Here is a 21,522-nt window from a genome sequence, read left to right as displayed (position 1 = left end):
TCCTAGTCACCACATACTAACTATATCCTTACCCACAATTAGTTCTCCATTGAAGTCATTACCTACAAACAAATCCGCGGTACAGCTATGGGCACCCGCATGGTACCATACTTTGCCAACCTATTCATGGACCTTCCAGAGAATCGTTTCTAAATGCCAAGAAACCCAAACCCCTCACCTGATTAAGATTCATTGACGACTTCTTAGTGATGTGGATTGAGGGTGAAAACACCCTATCCACATTCCTCCAGAACCTCAACACCTTCTCCCTCATTCACTTCAACTGGTCCTACTCGACCCAGCAAGCCACTTTCCTCTATGTTGACCTCCACATCACTACCTCTGTCCATATCAAACTCACCAGCCACCAGCAATACCTCCATACCAAGAAATCCCTTCCATACTACACAGCCCTCAATTCCATCAATGCACCCTCATTTTTTACTTATCTTCTTCTTTCCCTCCTTTTCTCCTCCTCCTTCATTCTCCGTCTAACCTCGCGACTGCATATTGCTGCCCTACTATCATCTCTCCCTGTATGCTCCCACAAGCAATGCTTTACCACTTTACCATCCCCTACCCCTCCCCCTATCCTGCTATACCTCCCCCTCCCAGCCTCCTCCTTGCCACCACCACCCGGTTGCCTCTCCCATCATGTGCTCTTGCTCGCACATTGGATTCAGCTGCCAGAGACTGTGGTCACATATGTGTCAGTTTGTGTGTGTGTGTGTGTGTGTGTGTGTGTGTGTGTGTGTGTGTGTGAGTTGTCGATTTTTGACAAGGACTTGTTGGTGAAAAGCTCACTTTCCTACAGTATTTTTATTGTGCCTATTGCGACTCAGCATCTCTGCTATATGGTGAGTAGCAACTAGCCTTTTCATAATATTGTTTCTTTTGTTTTTGGCTTGTGTTCAGAAAAAGTTACCTAAGGTGAGACATATTTGGTTAGGTACACAGATTTTACATCTTAGAAATATTATGTTTGTAAAATTGAATCAATCCAGAACACACATAGAACCATACTGCAGAACATATTCTACATGACAGCTAACAGGCAATTATATTTTTCTACATTACAGTCACTTGTACATCAGAGAACAATGTGATGTAGTTATTTACACAATTTACTTGCACTCAGGGAGATGTGCTTTCAAATGCACACCACTCATTTTGATTTAAGATTCCTTTGTTTCTGTAAATCACTTAATACTGGGTTGCTTACTTGAACAGGACAACTGTTGGTTTCTTTCTCTGTCCTCACTGGGTGAAATGGCACAGCAGTTATCACAATGGACTCGTATTCGGGAGAATGACTGTTCAAACTGTATCTGCCATAGTGATTTACGTTTTGTGTGATTTCCCTAAATCACTCTTGGCAGTTGCTGGGAAGGTTCCATTGAAAGGGCACAGCCGATTTCCTTCCCCATCATTTCAACAATCTAAGCTTGTGTTCCATCTCTAATGACCTTCTTGTGTGTGGGGTATTATCGCTAATCTTTTTTCCCCCTTCTTTTTCCAACACAGGAATGCGCCCTTAACCCCAAATTTTGGCCAATCCTTCATTTTGTTGTTTCTTCCTTTGTTTAATTCATTACTCGTTACCATGGAGCTGCAGTGGCCTGGTGTAATGTTAAGCTCTCTCTATACAGCTTAAGTGTTTTCATGGACTTACTTGTTGAAGAATGCTGGTTCTGCTTTCTTGCAGCACCGATGTCTTCTGCTAGCACCGGACGCTTCTCTGAAGATTTCACTGCTAGGAAGGGGAAATTTTCACTCTCTCTCTCTCTTCTTACTTAAAAAATATGCTGCTCTTGGAATATCATTCAATGCACCAGAACATATTTATTTCCACTTTACACAAAAAAACAACTAGACTTTATGACGTAAACCCACACATTACCGGGCACCCAGAATCAGTTAATTACACATTTTTGAACACAATTAATACATAAGCTTTTATCGTGGCTGACTATCCACGTCCAGTCCACGTTCTCTCAACAACAGTTCAACGTCTCATAAACAGTCACTATTTCGAGTCTCTCCATTTCTTTTTTAACAGTACAATGTTACATTACTCTTTGCAGCCGGCCACGGAGCTTCCGGGCCGCATTTGCTTATTCTTGGCAGGTCGCGCTGAACACTTGCCAGCGCCGACTAATTATCTCCCTTCCAGTTTCAACTGCACAAGCAGTAAATGGGTGCAGTATCCTATGCTCATCCTTACGCCTTGCTTTAAAATAACGCGTGTCGAAATGGCTGGAACACAAGCGTCTCTAGACTTTCGTAAAATTCTGGGGGCACTACAGAGCTAAATTTGCTTTGCCTTGTCTTATTCTTTTACTGTCATTTCCATTATTTTCAGTCTACAATACTGTAATTGTGTTCTCCATGCTATACATCATTGTGTCCACAAATATAATTTTCATGTCTATACTATTCCCTTTACATACTTTCCTGAAGATTCTCATTTACTATTCCTTTGTCTTAGGCTTCATTGGGAATGGAATTTTATTCTTATCGTGTCAAATAATTTCATTCTTACTGGTTGGATTTTGGAAATATCTAGTTGTTATTTTCTTAACACAACTTTAATGTAAGCTGCATATTGCTTGCCTGGAAGTCACTAAAATCAGACTTGTCAGTACCCCAAGCTTTCACTTATGTGTGTCAACCAGGTAAGTTTAAATGTGAAGGTCAGAAATCTTACTGATTTCTTACAACTACAAATGGAATTCTCCAATCACAAATCTGTTAAATGAGAGCCTTGCCCATGACCCACTATTGCATTTTTATCTCGTGTAGTCAACTATCTTCTGTACAGTGCTGTTTTCATTTAACCTTACAAGAAAACATCTAAATGTATTAAGTGTGGAGATAATGGTTGGCAATGTAAAGTTACTAGCAGACCAATCACCCAATTACAGGTGGTGTGGTTGAGATATTGCTGACTGCTGGAAATAAATTGCATTCCATGGTGTTTCAGAAGCTGAGTGAACACCACTATGGAGAAAAAATGAAGGAAAAAATAGATTAAATTTGTCACATCTCAAAGATAATTTGGAATAGAGCATTTATCAGCAAGAAGTCTGTTACTTTCAATAATCATTTTTGTCATTTTTGGTGAATATTTTCTTACCCAAATGTGGCACCTTGTGTATAACACTGAGGATTTTTTCCTTTAGGGTCATTCCATGCCAAATGGTCTAGAGCTTCACGTGTGGCCAGCATGTATTTTGGTGAAATTTTGTGTGAACATTCACACGTGTTCCCAGTGAACATTGGTGAAGTCTCACAATCATTAGTTCAGTACTTGCAGAGATGTAAGCAACTTTGAGACATGATATGTCCAACAATATTTTCTTGTAAGAAACAAAACTAGGCCATCTTGAACAACTTTTGTGTTCTCTTAAGTGGAATAATAAAAAAAAAGATTTTATTAGCAACTTTCATATCGATAATTTGAGGCAAAAGCAGACAAAAAAAAGCTGGAAAAAAATATTAAGTTTAGATTTTCAAGTCTCCGGGAGTAACCTGAAATGTCACATGTGATGGCTTACCAACACAAGGTCTTCAAGTATAAAATTACATTCCCCTCTTGCTTTCCAGTAGTTCACAAATTTAGGGAAAAATGGATGATTTTTGTAAAAAATACAAGAAATTCATATTTTCAGCTCACTTCTAGAAAAGATTATACTCAGCAAACTCTTATAAACCATTTTCATTAGAAAGCCGTGTTATAAAAACCTAAAAATGAGATTTGGTTTTGCAATTCGAGCATATAAGCCTCTAAAAAGTAATGACAAGGTATAGGTGCAGTGAAAATATGTCCATATGCTGCTGGTGCTTAAATTTAATCCAACATTTTTCATTGCTATTTAGGGATGGTTTGTAATCTTTTGGATATGCATGTCCTTAGATATGCATGTCCAACAGAATAGACAGCATTGATTCGATTGGCAGCTGTATTCAATACATGATGAAAGAAATATCTGACATTTAGCTGTAATGGGGCACTAAGCGAACTCGATGGTGACAGATGAAAATGTGTGCCGGAACCCAGATTTTCTGCTTTACATGAGCGGTCATGTTAACCACCTTGGCTGTCTGAGCACATCCTCTGTCCAACCCAAATCTCTGTATGTCATATGCTACAGAGTAGTGCCACGTTCCCACTAATCCACTTGCACATAGCCTAACTGTATTCCCACAAGAGTTTAGATACTGTTGTGCACCCACATGATATTTCAGAGCAAAAGCACAACAATATTTTTTAGAGGTTTCATTAATTCTGTGTAGTACACAAAGAAAACTCTACTGCCAGCCAGATGCTGTCACTGATAGAGATGTTATAACTACAATAATGTGCTGTTCAGCACCCTGCACTTTTCACTTCTTGACAGCCAGTAAAATGAATCTGCTGGGCCAAGCTTATTTAAGTGTCTTTATTCCCAGTGGAAGTCTTATAGAATTTTCCAGTCCACCCCTCTTTTTCATAAATGCATGCAGCATATTGTCCTGGCTGGAGCCCCAATGTTAATATATTTCCTTCTCTGTCCCTAATTTTGTTTGGAAAATAGGATGCTTCACTTCAAACACAGCTGACCTGAACTGTTACTCCATCAGTTGGCAAAACATGACAAATTTCTCTAGTTCCTGCTAGAATATGCCCAAGTTTAAAATCTCTCTTCGTGTGACACTTTATTTTCTTCAATTTCTTCTTTGCTGAGGAAATCTGATTTAATGCAATTAATGCTTTCAGTGAAGAAGCTAAACAGATCTATGGGACTAAGAATCTGCTTATTAACTGGCTGTTGCAAGCTTGCTCTTGCTGCTAATCACTTTGTTGAACCTCCAGTCCCATTGCAACGGGACCTTCATGACTTGGAGCTAAAAAATTCCATTCTGTGATTCCAAGTCATTTTGAAAGTTATGTATTGGGCATTGTAGCATCACTGAAGTAATGGATGTGGAAAATGTGAGCAAACTGTGTTTTTACATATTTGATCAGCACCTCGATAAAGACATGAACAGTAATTATGCCATGTCACAGGCACTGACAATGCAGAAACTCAAAGACTCCACCTTCCGATTTTGTGGCTGCTTGACTATTTTCCTCATGGAAACATTGCAGTGTATCCTGAACCATAAATGGATAATCTTCACCAAAATCGATTGGTGATGTAATGACAGCATGACAGACTAAATTTTTATTCTTACTTCTTCAATAAAATCATCCAATTCCATTTGCTTCATGTCCAGACTGTCCTGATTGGTATGGATACATTACTTATAGACAGTAATTTCCTGTGGATCATGCTATATGAAATAGCTAGCATATGTAGATGCTATAGCTGTTGGTCCAGGACATTTTTCACAGCAAAGTAGCATGCACTCTTTACGTAGCAGATTTCAAACTGCCACACTGAGAAGCTCAAGTGATAACCAGAGATTATTAGAGATATACACAAAGAGAACACTATCCTTATTATTGGATTCTTTATGCCCTTTAATTTTTTATAAAAAGAATTTTATAGAGCTGAACACTTTACAGATGTTAAAAAACAAAACAAAAAAAACACCTTTTTGTGTCATTTCAAGTTTTGTGATTCAAATTCACTTCCTGTTCAGTAGGACTTCCAGTTTTACTTTATCCAGATACTACTAAACAATTGTAAAATGTAATGAAAAATGTCATATTTGAGTACCAGCAGAATATGGGTGTACTTTTGCAGCACCTTTGCATTGTCAGTATTTTTTAGAGCCTTATATGGTCACATTACAAAACCAGATCTAGTTTTTTAGGGGGGCTTAGGACACAGCCTTTCTAATAAAAATTGTACAAAATTGTTTGCAGGAAATACTTTTTTCATCATAGTGGGCTGAACAAACCCAGGTTTATCACACACTTACTTCCAGAGATAAAATAGCCAAAACTTCACATTTCCTTCAACCAGCTGTTGTTTGAGTGACTGCTTCAAATTATCTATATGAAAATTGCTCATGACATTTTTTTATTATTCCATGTAAAAGAGAGCAAAAAGTTGATAAGATGGCTTAGTTTTGTTTATTTCAAGCTAATACTGCTGGGGATAATGATATGTTTCAAAGTTGCCAAAAACTCAGGTGCACTGTTGAAAGCTGTGCTACGGGGTCAAACAAATGACTGTATCTCTGCAAGTACTGATTTGGTGAAAGTAGAACTGTAGCAGTTGTTCATTGGGAACATGGATGAGCGTTCACACAATATTTTGTCCCACTCTGTGATGGTCGCGCAGAAACTTTTTCCAAAATTAGACCACTTGGCGTGGAATGGCCCCTCAGTGAAATAATTCAAATTGGAAGGTGTTTATATCTCTCACTAGCATGTACTCACTTTACTGGGAGGCATTCTTTGTTTTAGTTACAAATTTGAAGAGTGTGATAAGTATTTCAATAGATTTCATAGTAATTGGCTGTTCAATGTTTTTAAATAATCAAACTGCCACAAATTAGAATGTTTTCCATTGCAGTTCTCTTTCAGAACAAAATATTTAGTATAATATGGCGGGTGCTACATAGCCTTTCCAGTAACTTCTATCACATATTTGGACAAACTCTGGAACACCAAACCTTGTGATGATCTTTATGTATGCGCATGAGAGAGAGAGAGAGAGAGAGAGAGAGAGAGAGAGAGAGAGAGAGAGAGAGAGAGAGAGAGCAATAGTGAAAGAGCTCTTATTGATTGTATTATTGATATTTCCATTTTTCTGCAACTGATATTTACTTTTATATGTTTTCTAGGCTGAGAACAGTAAAAGTGCGGAAGATGTGGAATCTGTGGAGCAACTTAAAGTACAACTCCAGACTCTGACAGACTCATTAGCTACTTTGTCAGCTGAAAAATCTCGCATGGAAGCAAGATTTCAAGCGGACAAGAAGCAACTCCGCCATGAGAGAGATGAGGTCACTTTTGTGATATTAAATTACTTTTTCACGATAGTACAGTTTTCTGTATTTGTTTTTTTTTGTAAAAAATGAATTAGGTTTATTGTATAAAAGAATTCACGTACTAAATACTAATGTAGTTAGTAATCCAATCAAGTAGCAATCAAGTAGAAATATGTTATATAGTATGTTACATATTGGAACTAAATATCTCATTTTTCAGTATTCAGTTACTCAGTGTGGAATGGAGTGATTCAAACATCACTAATATAAGTTAAGCTCCAGGTCATTTCAGCCCTGACTCATGCATATCTACATCTACATCGATATAGATACCCCACAAGCCACCATAGGTGCATGGCGGAGTGTACCCTGTACCACTGCTTGTCATTTCCCCTCCTGTTCCACTTACAGATTGAGCGAGTTTACGCCTCTGTATGAGCTCTAATTTTTCATATCTTATCTTTGTTGTCCTTATCAAGCGATGTATGTTGGCAGCAGTAGAATCGTTCAGCAGTCAGCTTCAAATGCCAGGTCTCTAAATTTTCTCAATAGTGTTTTCTGAAAAGAACATCGCCTTCCCTCCAGGGATTCCCATTTGAGTTCCCAAAGCATCTCTGTGTTATTTGAACCTACCGGTAACAAATCTAGCAGCTTGCCTCTGAGTTGCTTTGATGTCTTCCTTCAATCTGATTTGGTCGGATCCCAAACAATCGAGCAGCACTCAAGAATAGATCACACTGGTGTCCTATATGTGGTCTCCTATATAGGTGAACCACTCTTTCCTAAAATTCTCTCAAAAAACCGAAGTCAACCATTTGCCTTCCCTACCACAGCTCTCTCATGCACGTTTCACCTCATATTGCTTTGCAAAATTATGCCCAGGTATTTAGACAACTTGACTTGTCAAACAGGACACGAGTAATAATCTGAACGTTGCAGGTTTGATCTCCTATTCATCTGCATTTACTTACATTTTTCCACATATAGGGCTAGCCACCATGCATCACACCAATTAGAAATGTCGTCTTGTATCTTCCTGTAGTCCCTCAATTTCGACACCTTACCATACACCACAGCATCATCAGCAAACAACTGCAGATTGTTGCCCATCCTGTCAGCCAAATCATGGGTTCTAATATTTGAGAAGTCTTTGAGCCACTCACATATCTTTGAACTTATTCTACATGCTTATGTCTTCGTTAATAGCCTGTGATGGGGCACCGTGTCAAATGCTTTCTGGAAATCTAAAAATATGGAGTCTGCATGTTGCCCTTCGTCCATGGTTCTTAGTATATCACGTGAGAAAAGGGCAAGCTGAGTTTTGCACTAATGATGCTTTCTAAAACCATGCTGATTTGTGGACATAAATCTCTTAGCCTCAAGAAAGTTTATTATTATCGTACTGAGAATGTGTTCAAGGATTCTTCAGCAAATAAAAGTTAGGGATATTGGTCTATAATTTTGAAGGTCTGTTCTTTTACCTTTCTTATATACTGGAGTCACCTGCACTTTTTTCCAGTCACTTGGGACTCTGTGCTGGGCGAGAGATTAATGATAAATGCAAGCTAGGTAAGTGGCTGATGCCATAGAGTACTCTTTGTAAAACCGTATTGTGATTACATCCAAACCTGCTGATTTATTTGTTTTCAAATCTATCAGTTTCTCTATGCCAGGTATCCTTATTTCTGTATCATCCATACAGAAATCTGTCTGATGGTCAAATAATGGCATGTTTGTACAGTTCTCCTGTGTGAACGATTTCTTGGAAGTGGAATTATAACGTTGCCTTTCATTTTGATCTCTTCAAGTGCCACGCCAGACTGGTCAACAAGGGACTAAATGGAAGCCTTAGATCCGCTTAGCCATCTGACATGCAACCAGAATTTTGTTGGGTTCTTTGCCAAATCTTTTCCTAAGGTGTGATGGTGGTAGTTGTTGCTTTGCGCATAGATCTTTCCACAGGCACACACTACTAACCTTCACTTGTCATCATTTGTGCGTCCCCTTTTGATCCTAGAGTGTAAGAGCCTCTGCTTCCTGACCATCTGCTGAATTTCGTTACTAAACCATGATGTGTCTTTTCCATCATTTATCCACTTACTAGGCACGTAACTCTCCAGACAACGATTTACAACCTGTCTCAAATTTGCTCACAATTGCTCTACATCCATCTTAATGGAACTAAGTGATGCCAGTTCACTGTCTAAGTGAGATATTAATAACTGCTTATCTGATCTAGCAATCAGAAACATTCCTAGCCTTCTTGACTGATCTATTAACTTTCATAATCATAATTGCTATGATATCATGTATGTTAATCCCTGTTTCTATACTGATGTTGATATTGTCCTGCCTATTTGTAACTACAAGGTCTAAGATATTTCCATTGCGTGTGGGCTGCTGATTTAGGTGCACAAGACAATTTTTAGAAAACATATTCAAAGGTATTTGGCATGACTGTCTGTCTGTACCTGCTGCAGTGAATCCATAGACATCCCAGTCTATACCTGGCAGGTTTATGTTGTCTCCAACTAGTTTGGCATGATCCATGTATTTACACACTGTTGACCATATACTTTCTTTGAATGACTTTAGAACTGTCACAGTTGGATGGGGTGCCCAGAAAAACGTCCAACAATTAACTTAGTTTCACCTACACCTGTTATACTCGATCAGATGACTTCACTGTCACACTCAACTTTGAAGTCACTAGAAGCAATATTTTTGTCAACTGCAATGAACACTCCCCGTCCTTTGACCCCTAATCTGTCTTTCCGAGCCAGCCGAGCGGTTCTAGGTGCTACAGTCTGGAACCGCGCGACCGCTACGGTCGCAGGTTCGAATCCTGCCTCGGGCAATGATGTGTGTGTTGTTCTTAGGTTAGTTAGGTTTAAGTAGTTCTTAAGTTCTAGGGGACTGATGACCTCAGAAGTTAAGTCCCATAGTGCTCAGAGCCATTTGAACCATTGTCTTTCCGATGTGCGTTCCATGACTCGCTAAATACCTCGGAGCTTTCGACTTTGGATTTCAGCCAACTCTTGGTCCCTAGAATAATGTGAGCTTGAAAACTTTCTTGGAGGACAGTAAATTCGGGAACTTTATTATGACTATTTCTACAATTTATTGATAAAATTGACAGTTTAATTGGCTTTATTCTGAATGTTATTTTATTTGACTTCCCTTACTGTGAATTGACTGGCAAGTGTTCATCACAGCACTTCAAAGTACTGCTTGGACTATAAAACTCCATCATTTACTAACAGAAAATTGAATTATTATTAGCTGAAATAGGTAAACCAGAGTAGGTAGCTAGTTATAATTGTATAAAGAAACCATGCAATACAAATGAAATATAGGTAGCTTTAATACAATTAGAAAGGCATTAACACTTGCTAACATTTAATATTGCCACTTCTGGATGCATAATACTTCTGACAGTTATTTCAACATTTGGTGCACTTAAAGATGGATATGTGAGCCACTTCTGATGTTTTGATACACAAAGTTCTCGGTGTCATCAGAATTGCCGCAAGTAGTAGAATCGGGGTAAGTAGATTGATTGGGTCCCTGATCGGCCTCTTCTTCCAACAGTGAGTCAGCCTCTTCCTGTTCATTGTTTGCAACATATGTATCCTCAATAATTTCCATAAAATCTATTTCTTCACTTTCTTTATATAAAAGTTCTGCCATGTTTTTGCAGCTAACTCCTCTGCAGTTATTGCAAATAGAAGAATATTTCAAATTAGCTTTCGTGCAGGAGCATGCTTTGCCACAGCCCAACTTGCATGGACACAAAACAGCTTGAAGAAAACCCAATTTCTAGGTCTTGGCTCATTACAACAGGCCTTGGATCATGGTTACTGAGAGTCCAGCCCCCTTTGTCAGGAGATTTCCAGTTTCCCATCCAACTCTGAACTTACTGCTAACTCCGTAATTAATTATGCATACCATCCTTTGTGGGTTGCACCATCCTTTGTGGGTTGCAACCTTGCAATATTCAATTCGTTTTTCATGGCAGACCTGGTCAATAGGTGGTAATGCAGGTAATCTAGTTTCTGGTAACTGCTGATGCCAACACTATACAATGTGATGATAAACTGTTCTACAGCTGTTATTATTTGTTCATGGATAGCATCTTGTTTCTTGACAGTGCTAAGTGCTGAGCTTAGGTGTTCATGTTTCTTAATAATGTTGCAAAACTTCATTTTTCCTTGACTGAAAAAAGCAGACGTTGTATCATTTCCACTAACAATGAGAGTGTACAGACCATGTTCAGAAATAAGTTTTTGCTGCCTTCTTCCAAACCAGTCTTCAGCACAATGACATCAACATCTTCTTCCACCCTGACCACACTTACAAAATCATCGGTCCTTGAAATAGCAGATGTTACAATCATAATCCCAGCATCTTAGCATCTTCTTGTGCCTGGTCCACCTCAGTGATGCACTCAGGAAATTCTTTTTTAAGAAGTGTGATTGAGTGGTTCGTGTTTTGTTCATCATACAAAAACATTTGCACAGGGACTTGGTTTACCATCTCTGATTCAACAACTACTTCAACTGAAGAACGTTTTCTAGGTCTCCGAATTCTCTCGGCACTCTTTGTGCTACATTACTCTCTCTTGCATGAGTACCCATGACACCACGGTTAAGAAATGTTACTTTGGGCTACTGATTCAAAGGAAACATTTTGAGACCAAGTTACTTTGTGTATAAGGTACCCTCCATCATTGGCAAAAAATTTGTTCGGTCCAGTTGAGTTCACGTGCTTCGCTGGAACAAAAGCAATGTAGAATGAGAACATTGTTCCTTTTCATGTACCTTTTTATGAGAATAATATCAATATAATGGAAGGAAACATTCCACGTGGGAAAAATTATATATAAAAACAAAGATGAGGTTACTTAACGAACAAAAGCGCTGGCAGGTCGATAGACACACAAACAAACACAAACATACACACAAAATTCAAGCTTTCGCAACAAACTGTTGCCTCGTCAGGAAAGAGGGAAGGAGAGGGGAAGACGAAAGGAAGTGGGTTTTAAGGGAGAGGGTAAGGAGTCATTCCAATCCCGGGAGCGGAAAGACTTACCTTAGGGGGAAAAAAGGACAGGTATACACTCGCACACACGCACATATCCATCCACACATACAGACACAAGCAGACATATTTAAAGACAAAGAGTTTGGGCAGAGATGTCAGTCGAGGCAGAAGTGTAGAGGCAAAGAAGTTGTTGAAAGACAGGTGAGGTATGAGTGGCGGCAACTTGAAATTAGCGGAGATTGAGGCCTGGCGGATGACGAGAAGAGAGGATATACTGAAGGGCAAGTTCCCATCTCCGGAGTTCGGATAGGTTGGTGTTGGTGGGAAGTATCCAGATAACCCGGACGGTGTAACACTGTGCCAAGATGTGCTGGCTGTGCACCAAGGCATGTTTAGCCACAGGGTGATCCTCCTGGATATAATTTTTATGAGAATAGACACACTGGATAAGGAAAAAGTTCATATTTCAGAAAGGCTTGTAATTCTTCTTCACTTTGTTTTATTGAAAAAAGCCTTTAGAAAAGAGTTCAGGATTATCAAAAGCAACTTTGGCACTCCCAGTGTTCATAATGTTGACCGCAGAAAGAAGAGTTACAGCCTTATCTTTTCTATGGAACTTGACATTCTGGAAATTGTCACCAACTATTCTTTTCATATCTTTTCTTCCTCTTCACCACATGTATCACAGTTAGCACTGTCCAATCTGACACCACCATGTATGGCACCTATTGCAATTAGTTAGTTTATATGCCATAACAAAACTTAATGGAATCTGACGTGACTCTTTTAGTAAGTGCTGGATGTAATGTCAGTTATGCTACATATGCTGGTTGTGCTGCAAAATATGATGTTCATTTTCAGTGTAGAACAGTGCACAAAGTTTGAAAAATCATTGTTTTTTGACAAACTATTGTGGCCTTGGTATTGGGTGCAGCGAAAAAGTAGGAATCCAGTTTATAGATAATTTTGTGCTCTTTTAAAAAGGAGGTAGATGTCAAATTGCTATGAGCATGAGAAAGAGATTTTTTGATAAAACTGAATATAGTCCGAAATTTTCAAAGGTTTTTTTGACTACAGAAGGTTAGTGAGCATAAATTTTGTTGGAGAAACTTGGTTTTCCAATCTTTCCAACAATATGAACAAGTTGAAAAAATCTTCTGTACCACCTTCTGCAAGGTACACGAAAAAAACTCTTCTGTGCCACCTTTTGCAAGGTACATTATTTTCTGGCAATTTGACTGGACTGTAAAGGAAATGTGAAGAAACATGGTGTTGTAGGAAAATGTATGTTGTAGTTGTGAACAAAAAGTTAGATTTAGGTGATAGGTGCCCTGACAATAGAATGCACAGTGTAAAGTTAGCATAACGACAGGTGGGAGAATTTTTAGGTTGCAGATCCTTAGCTCTTGAGCAGTGTGTACCAATGAAAATACATGCCGCAGAAACTCTTACGAGCAACTATCCACCAACAAGATCTATGTTTGAATATTTTGACTTAGGCCATTGATACAATTTTCAAACAATATTGTCACTTTAACATGGGTTTGAAAGTTTTATTAATTGCAGCACTTCTTGCTGTAACACGGCTAAACATTATACTGGTTGACAAAGATTTCTGTATAATGTATCAGTTGTTTGTATGTTTCTTTATTTCCTTAAAACAGTTAATAATGGTAGTCAAATGTGTGCATCCAAACACACACACACACACACACACACACACACACACACACACACACACACAAGTTAAGTTGAGGAAAAAGCACCCCTATCTTGCTGTTCCTCCCCCTTCCTCTCCCTGCCCCAGCCTCCTACTTACCCCCCCACCCAGACTGTTTCTCCTATCATGCGCTGTTACTCACAGTGTGGCCTCGGCAGCCAGAATCAGTGTTGTTTTGTGTGTGTGTGTGTGTGTGTGTGTGTGTGTGTGTGTGTGTGTGTGTGTGTGTGTACTTCAGGAGAAGCTCTTTTGGCCACAAGCTTAGTTGCTTAGCAGTCTCCTTGTTAAGCCTATCTGTGAATCAGCATGCCCCTTATATGGGCGTAGCAGTTTATCCTTTTCGTGATTATTTGATCCTGGTTTTTCCCTTTTTTTCTTGTTACACAAATAATAATAAAAATAACAATGATCTGTCACAGAAAAATTAGGGACAAAGCAGTCAAACAATTGGCAATAACTCAAAAGCAAATTGGGCAAAACAACATGAGCACCCAAATTAATTATTTAAGACAGGAAGTTTGTTATAAAGCTTAACTCCCATGTAAAAAGTACTTTTTTGGCACAGAGCTGTGCTGATTTGAGTTATATGTAACTTTCTGTTTTGTCTGGTAAAATGATCATGTATATCACAGTATTTTTGCAGTCTGCAGTCCTTACCTATTACATTTATTTTAAAGAATAAAAGGGTTTCCTTCATGTATATACATGGTAATGGAGGAATACGAGATTTCTTAGTCAGAGATTTACAAGTCTCTCTAGGCTTGCACCCATACAAGATTTTAATGGCCCTTTTTTGTAGTTTAAATATGCTATTAGCTGTTTTACAGTTTCCCCAGAAGGTGACCCCATATCTGAGACAAGAATGAAAGTAGGCATGATATACAGTCATTACTGTTTTCTCACTACAGCATGATTTTAATGAGCAAAGAAGGTAACATGTTTTGCTCAGTTCTGCATTGAGATACTCAATAGGCTTATTCCATCTGACATTGCTCTGCAGCCAAAGTCCTAAGAATTTGATTTCAGTACTGTTACCAACTAGTTCGTCATGGGTTTCAAAAAGCCTGTGACTCAGATGACCTTGAACCACTCTTCGGAGTATTAAAAGAACAAGGCCTGGATTTGAAAACACTTGCTATTATAAAACACACACTGACAGACTTGGAGTCCAAGGTTAAATTTGTGAGGGAAATCACTGATCCTTTTGAAATCAAAATGGAGGTAAAACAGAAAGATTGACTGTCTCCACTACTTTTCATCTTCTCCATTACTTTTCATCTAAATCCTTGAGAAAGTGATATCGAATGGTGGAAACAGAAATCCATCCTCAAATTTGACCACACAATCACCATAGGCAGAGGCAAGTTACCTACAGATTGCATTGCATAGCATTTGCAGACCCTTTAGAAATCTTAACTTTATAACAGCCCAAAAACAGAATAAAAGAAACTGCAGAAGAAGTTTGCACCCAGATGTCTTTTAAAAAGACAGAATACATGACCTGAAAAAAAGTATCAGAATTCATGGAGATGAAAAATGTCAAAATTTAACAGGTTCCACAATTTTAATATATCTGTGAAAGTATTCAGGAAATGGATAAAAGCAAATGAAATTAGATGCAAATAAATGGAACTGTGTATCGATTTACCCAAAATATCTACAAAAAGAAATGTATCTCCAAGTGCAACAGTGATGAGTAGGGTACTATGTGGCAAAGGAAGATGCATGCCACCTCTACATTGACATACCCGATGTTCATTGCCTTGCTGCTATTGAACACCACCTTTCACAGTGTTCAACTGACTGCAAGTCTGCAGCCCAGCCTTCTTACTGGTCACCATGACGAACTATATCCTCACCCACAATTGCTTCTCCTTTGAAGGCATCACCTAAAAACAAATCTGTTGTAATGGGCACCTGCATGGCACCTTCCTATGCCAGTATATTCATGGGCCATCTAGAGAATCCTTCCTGTCTATCCAGAATCCTGACCCCTTCACTTGGTTCAGATACATCTATGACATCTTTATGATTTGGATGGAGGGTGAGGTCACCCAATCCACATTCCTCCAAAACCCCAACACCTCCCCCGTTCACTTCACCTGGTCCTCCTCAGCTCAACAAGCCACATGTTTTGATGTTGACTTTCCTCTCAAGGATCGTTAGATCAACACCTACATCCATATCAAACCTACCAATCACCAGCAATATCTCCACTTCCACAGCTGCCATACGTTCCACAGCAAGAAGTCCCTTCCATACGGCATAGCCTCCTGTGGTCATTGCATCTGAAGTGATGAGCAGTCCCTCTCCAAATATACCAAGGGTCTCACTGATGCATTCACAGACCGAAATTATCCTCCCAGCCTTGTGCAGAAACAATTTCCTGTGCTTCCTCTCTCCAGTTATCTCCGACATACCCACTGTCCGGCCACAAAGGAGCATTCCCCTCATGACTCGGCACCACCCAAGACTTAAGCAACTGAACCACATTCTCTGTCAGGTTTTTTGACTACGTATCGTTTCCCTGAAGTGAGGAATATTCTGCCCACTACCCATCTCTTCCTTCACTAACAAACCTACACAATACCCCTGTCCATCCCTACTCCATGCCTGCTCCCAACCCTCCTGACTCGGCACCTTATGGCTCATTTGGCCACCACTCTTTTGTGAGCATGTGCTTGGGTACCACAGGGCCCCAGCCTTTGGAGCACTACTTCCCTCTCTGTGCTGCAAACTTATGCTTCTGCTTCCACTATCCCTTTCATCCCTCTGCCTCTCCATTGGATGGTCCTTTGATGTAGACCCCGCTTGTACATGGTACATGATTTAGGACTATAGTTTTCCGTTTTGCTTCTGATGCACTCTACACCTTTTTATTAACAAGTACATGGTCCCTATTGTTGGGTTTGACCTTTGACCACTTTTCCAAATTTTTCAGAAGGGTGAACTGTGCAGGGAAGATCACCCAGTGTGGTATCTTTTCCACCTTTGTGCCTTTCCACTTTAGCACATTTCATTTTCATTCAGGTAGTATGCCGAAAACCTAGCTCACTAGCCATCCCATGGGTGGGGGGTGAGGGGGTGGGGGTGCCAAGTACCTGCATGGTAGTAGCCCCCACACCATGCAGAGATCATATGGTTGGTGCCTGAGCTGAAACCTCGCCCTGTATACCTGGAAGTACGTTCCCATTGTGATTGGGGCACAAGGACTCTGAGCAATGGATTACTGGTCGTGTAGTTGCTGAGGCTGGGGAGAGCTCCCGTTTGGAGTAGGTGGCGCCATGGCGGATGACCTGCACATGAAGCGAATGGAGATTTCTCCCATTGCTGGTCATATGCCACTAGTCTCTTCAGAAGTAAAGAACTCATTCAATGCAGAGAGATGCAGTCCCAAAAATGTTTCCTGCCCTGACTATGCCATGGGAGGAATATAGGACTAAGCGATAAGCAGAGAAATACTCCCCCAATACCTGGTTTGTACAAGGACAAATGGGGACTTTTTTTTTTTAGCCAAAAAGCGTTTATTCTTTGTAGAGACTATAGAGGACCAGTTTGGGGAAGTTGCAGCCACCTTCAAAATGAAAAGTGTGTCAGTTTTGAATAAAACAGCAAAAACAGCATCCTGTGCCCAGTCACAGGCTTGCTTGCTTGTGACAAACTCGCTAACATCCTGGTGACTGTCACTCTCCATAATAGTCTGAACTTGTTTCAGGGCATCATTTTCCATCGCGACCTCCTCCTTGCAGTCTGATGACGTGCTGTGCTCCTGCTTGAGATGGTGGAGTGTACACTTCTGTCTGCTGTGTCCATAGGGGGCCAGAGGACAAAAGGGTTGTTACTGGGGTGTTCATCTTGGCTTTTGAAGGTGATTTGTTTGTCTGAAATGGTCAAGATGATGGTATACCGATGGGACGTGAAGCCGTATGTCCCCCCACCCCCACCCCTCCATGCAGTGCTTCAAATGTACGAAATTTGAGCGCATCTTTGCATTGCAATGCCAACGCGGTCTGTAAGGCATGTGGATGACCTTTACACACAAGTGCCCCTTGTTCTCCTCCTCCTCCCCCCCCCCCCCCCCCATCTGCGTCAACTGTGGAGTGCACCATTCTCTTTGCTCACGAGACTGCACTGTTTTTCAGAGAGGGAGAAAAAAGAACAGGAATATAAGACTCTGGACCAACTGATATACCAAGAGGCCAAGGAAAAGTAATCAGCATCTACTGCCTGCATGCATGACAATATTGTATGCTACAGCTGTGACAATGTCACTGTATCCTCCATTAAACATGCTGCTGTGAGCTGTCAGGGCCACTCGACTGCACCTGCCCCTCTCATTGTTAGAGGCTCTCCTCCTGCTGCTTACCCCACACCCAATTTTTGAGCAATGGCTCCCCTCCCACAGGGGATGCTGATCCCCACCCCCAGCTGGAGGTGCATGACCCTTGTCCGGCTTCTCATGTCAGGAAGAGTCCTTTGGAACACTGCCCTCTCAGGTTTCTGCTGGTCTGCAACTGGATACCAGTCAGTGGCTCAACTAGCCACATGCTGCTGGTTTGTAGGGCTTCACGGTCTTCAATCCCTGAAACTAATTCAGGGAAGCAGGGAAGCCTCTCCAGTCATTCAGAACCCCGAAGGAAAAGAAAACCAAGAAGAAGTCTTCCAGAATGAAGGAAATTCTGGGGATCACCATGCCACCAGATCCCACATGTTCTGCTTCTGTGGCAGCGGTGGCTGCTAAGGCTCCAGATCACACCACACAACATGTCTCGGAACCTGTGTCTCTTGATACCATGGCCTCTCAACCAGTGGCAGCGGGTGGACCTGGGACATAACCTGCCTCCTTGGTCCCTTCACAACCTCACAGTATACCCTATACCCTATACCCCCCCCAAAAAAAAAAGAAATCCCAAACACTCCCCCCCCTCCCCCCCCCTCCCCCCCCCCCCCCCCCCCCCCCCCCCAACAGAGACCCAGAAGTGGGGTCACAATTGCAGTTCGCCTACACTCTGCTCTGAACTTCGACTTCCCCCCACTGTCACCTCTTGTCTGGGGGCAATCACGTCTGCCCCCATGGTGTGTATCCTGATCTTGGATCTGTCTCTATTTATCATTTGGATTGAAAGATTCGGTTGACCCCATGGTATTTCGCCACCTGTTCCTGGCTGTCCTTGATGCATTTCTGGGTTCAGAAATGGTGTACACTGTTGGCTCAGCGGTCGATGGATGAACTGGTTGTGCGTACATACATGCAAGGTGCAGCAAACTATGCTCTCAGCCAAATGGGTACTGTTTCTTCACTGCTGATTTGGTGGCCATCAAATGAGCCCTTAGCCATGCTCATTCTTGCACCAACAAGATGCTTCTAATCTGCAGCCCTCTCAGGGGCTAAGCATTCTTTTGCTGAACACTGGCTTGGCGACCCTGTAGTCCCTGGGCTGGGGACTGATAAGTGCTGTCTGTCCTCTGTCACCATAAACTCTGGACGTGCCTCTGCAACCACTATGCGGCGTGGTGGCAGGACGTGTGTGTCACATGGAATGGGAATCTTGGCTTGATGGCTCGCATTGCGACCTCAGTTGTATAAGGCTTACCTAAGCAAACGGGGCTTTGTCTAGGTGTACTTTAAAGAGTAACAGAATGTTGGCTGGCAAACAGAATGTGTTTTTAGTAATAAAAAGGAAAGAAGTAAGTTTTGAGAAAGTCTTGCCTTTCTATATCCAGAAGGCTTAAAAGGAAGTGCTGGGACTCTCAGATCTATAAAGTGATTGTGAAATGGGATGCTGTTTTTTGAAACATCCAGTTCACAACAGGCTGTTAACCTGTAGTAGTAGTAGTTGTTCTTGTTGTTGTTATGGTCTTCAGTCCAGAGACTGGTTTGATGTAGCTCTCCATGCTACTCTATCCTCCGCAGGCTTTTTCATCTCCCAGTACCTACTGCAACCTACATTCTTATGAATTTGCATAGTGTATTCATCTCTTGGTCTCCCTCTATGATTTTTACCCTCCAAGTTGCCCTCCAATACTAAATTGGTGATTCCTTGATGCCTCAGAACATGTCATACCAACTGATCCCTTCTTCTAGTCAAGTTGTGCCTCAAATTTCTCTTCTCCCCAGTTCTATTAAATACCTCCTCATTAGTTATGTGCTCTACCCATCTAATCTTCAGCATTCTTCTGTAGCCCACATTTCGAAAGCTTCTATTCTCTTCTTTTCCAAACTATTTATTGTCCACATTTCACTTCCATACATGGCTGCACTCCATACAAATACTTTCAGAAACATCTTCCTGACACTTAAATCTATGCTTGATGTTAACAAATTTCTCTTCTTCAGAAGCACTTTCCTTGCCATTGCCAGTTTACATTTTATTTCCTCTCTAGTTCGACCATCATCAGTTATTTTGTTCCCCAAATAGCAAAACTCATTTACTACCTTAAGTGTCTCATTTCCTAATCTGATTCTCTTAGCATCACCTGATTTAATTCAACTACATTCCATTATCCTTGTTTTGCTTTTGTTGATGTTCATCTTATATCTTCTTTTCAAGACACTGTCCATTCCGTTCAACTGCTCTTCCAGGTCCTTTGCTGTCTCTGACAGAATTACAATATCATCAGTGAACCTCCAAGTTTTTGTTTCTTCTCCATGGATTTTAATTCCTACTCTGAATTTTTCTTTTGTTTCCTTTACTGCTTGCTCAATATACAGATTGAAGGCTACAACCCTTTCTCACTCCCTTACCAACCACTGCTTCCCTTTCATGCCTTTTGACTCTTATAACTGCCATCTACGTTCTGTAAAATTGTAAATAGCCTTTCACTCCCTGTATTTTACCCCTGCCACCTTCAGAATTTGAAATAGAGTACTCCAGTCAACATCACCAAAAGCTTTCTCTTAAGTCTACAAATGCTAGAAACATAGGTTTGCCTTTCCTTAATCTATCTTCTAAGATAAGTCATAGGGTCAGTATTGCCTCATATGTTCCAACACTTCTACAGAATCCAAAGTGATCTTCCCCGAGTTCGGCTTCTACCAGTTTTTCCATTCATCTGTAAAGAATTCGTGTTAGTATTTTGTAGCCACGACTTATTAAACTGATAGTTCAGTAATTTTTACACCTGCTTTCTTTGAGATTGGAATTATGATATTCTTCCTGAAGTCTGTGGGTATTTTGCCTGTCTCATACATCTTGCTCACCAGATGGAAGAGTTTTGTCAGGGCTGGCTCTCCCAAGGCTATTAGTAGTTCTAATGGAATGTTGTCTATTCCAGGGGCCTTATTTCGAGTTAGGTCTTTCAGTGCTCTGTCAAACTCTTCACACAGTGTCATATCTCCCATTTCATCTTCATCTACATCCTCTGCCATTTCCATAATATTGTCCTGAAGTACATTGCCCTTGTATAGTCCCTCTATATACTCCTTCCACCTTTCTGCTTTTCCTTCTTTGCTTAGAACCTACAGAGAGCTAAATGCCTGGGGGAATATGCCATGGACATGGAGCTCCACAGCACCCTGACCTTCAGCAAGGTGTTGTCATGTAAGGACCTAGTTAATATTCCTATAGAAGAATCGAAGAGTGAGTGGGCTCCCGAGAGGAATGTTGATGTTCAGAACATTATGAAAAGGGTGGATGGAGACATGGTGAAATCAGGCTCCTTCATTCTTGTCTTCAATACCAGCAAACTCTTGGAGCACATTAAAACTGGCTTTCTTTGCCTAAATGTATGGCCATGTGTTCCAAACCCGATGCGGTGTTTTAAATGCCAATGTTTTGGGCATATCACCCTAGGATATAAGGGATAAGGAAAATGTGGCAACTGCAGTAAGG

The 21,522-nt window shown here is 40.7% G+C and overlaps 1 protein-coding gene across 1 annotated transcript in view; it reads left to right on the top strand.

The window, feature by feature from the left end:
• The window catches only part of LOC126412227 (GRIP and coiled-coil domain-containing protein 1), a 108,538-nt gene that overhangs the window by 26,498 nt on the left and 60,518 nt on the right, over positions 1-21,522 (top strand). Inside the window, exon 3 of the mRNA XM_050081717.1 lies at positions 6,781-6,942. Within this exon, the coding sequence (XP_049937674.1) occupies positions 6,781-6,942 (162 nt within the window). The remainder of the gene's footprint in view (positions 1-6,780; positions 6,943-21,522) is intronic.

This window comes from Schistocerca serialis, chromosome 7, assembly GCF_023864345.2.
Source record: "Schistocerca serialis cubense isolate TAMUIC-IGC-003099 chromosome 7, iqSchSeri2.2, whole genome shotgun sequence".
Classification (NCBI taxonomy): Eukaryota; Metazoa; Arthropoda; class Insecta; order Orthoptera; family Acrididae; genus Schistocerca; species Schistocerca serialis.
Note: the sequence above shows the minus strand (reverse complement) of the source record. Positions and strands in the feature narration are given on the sequence as shown.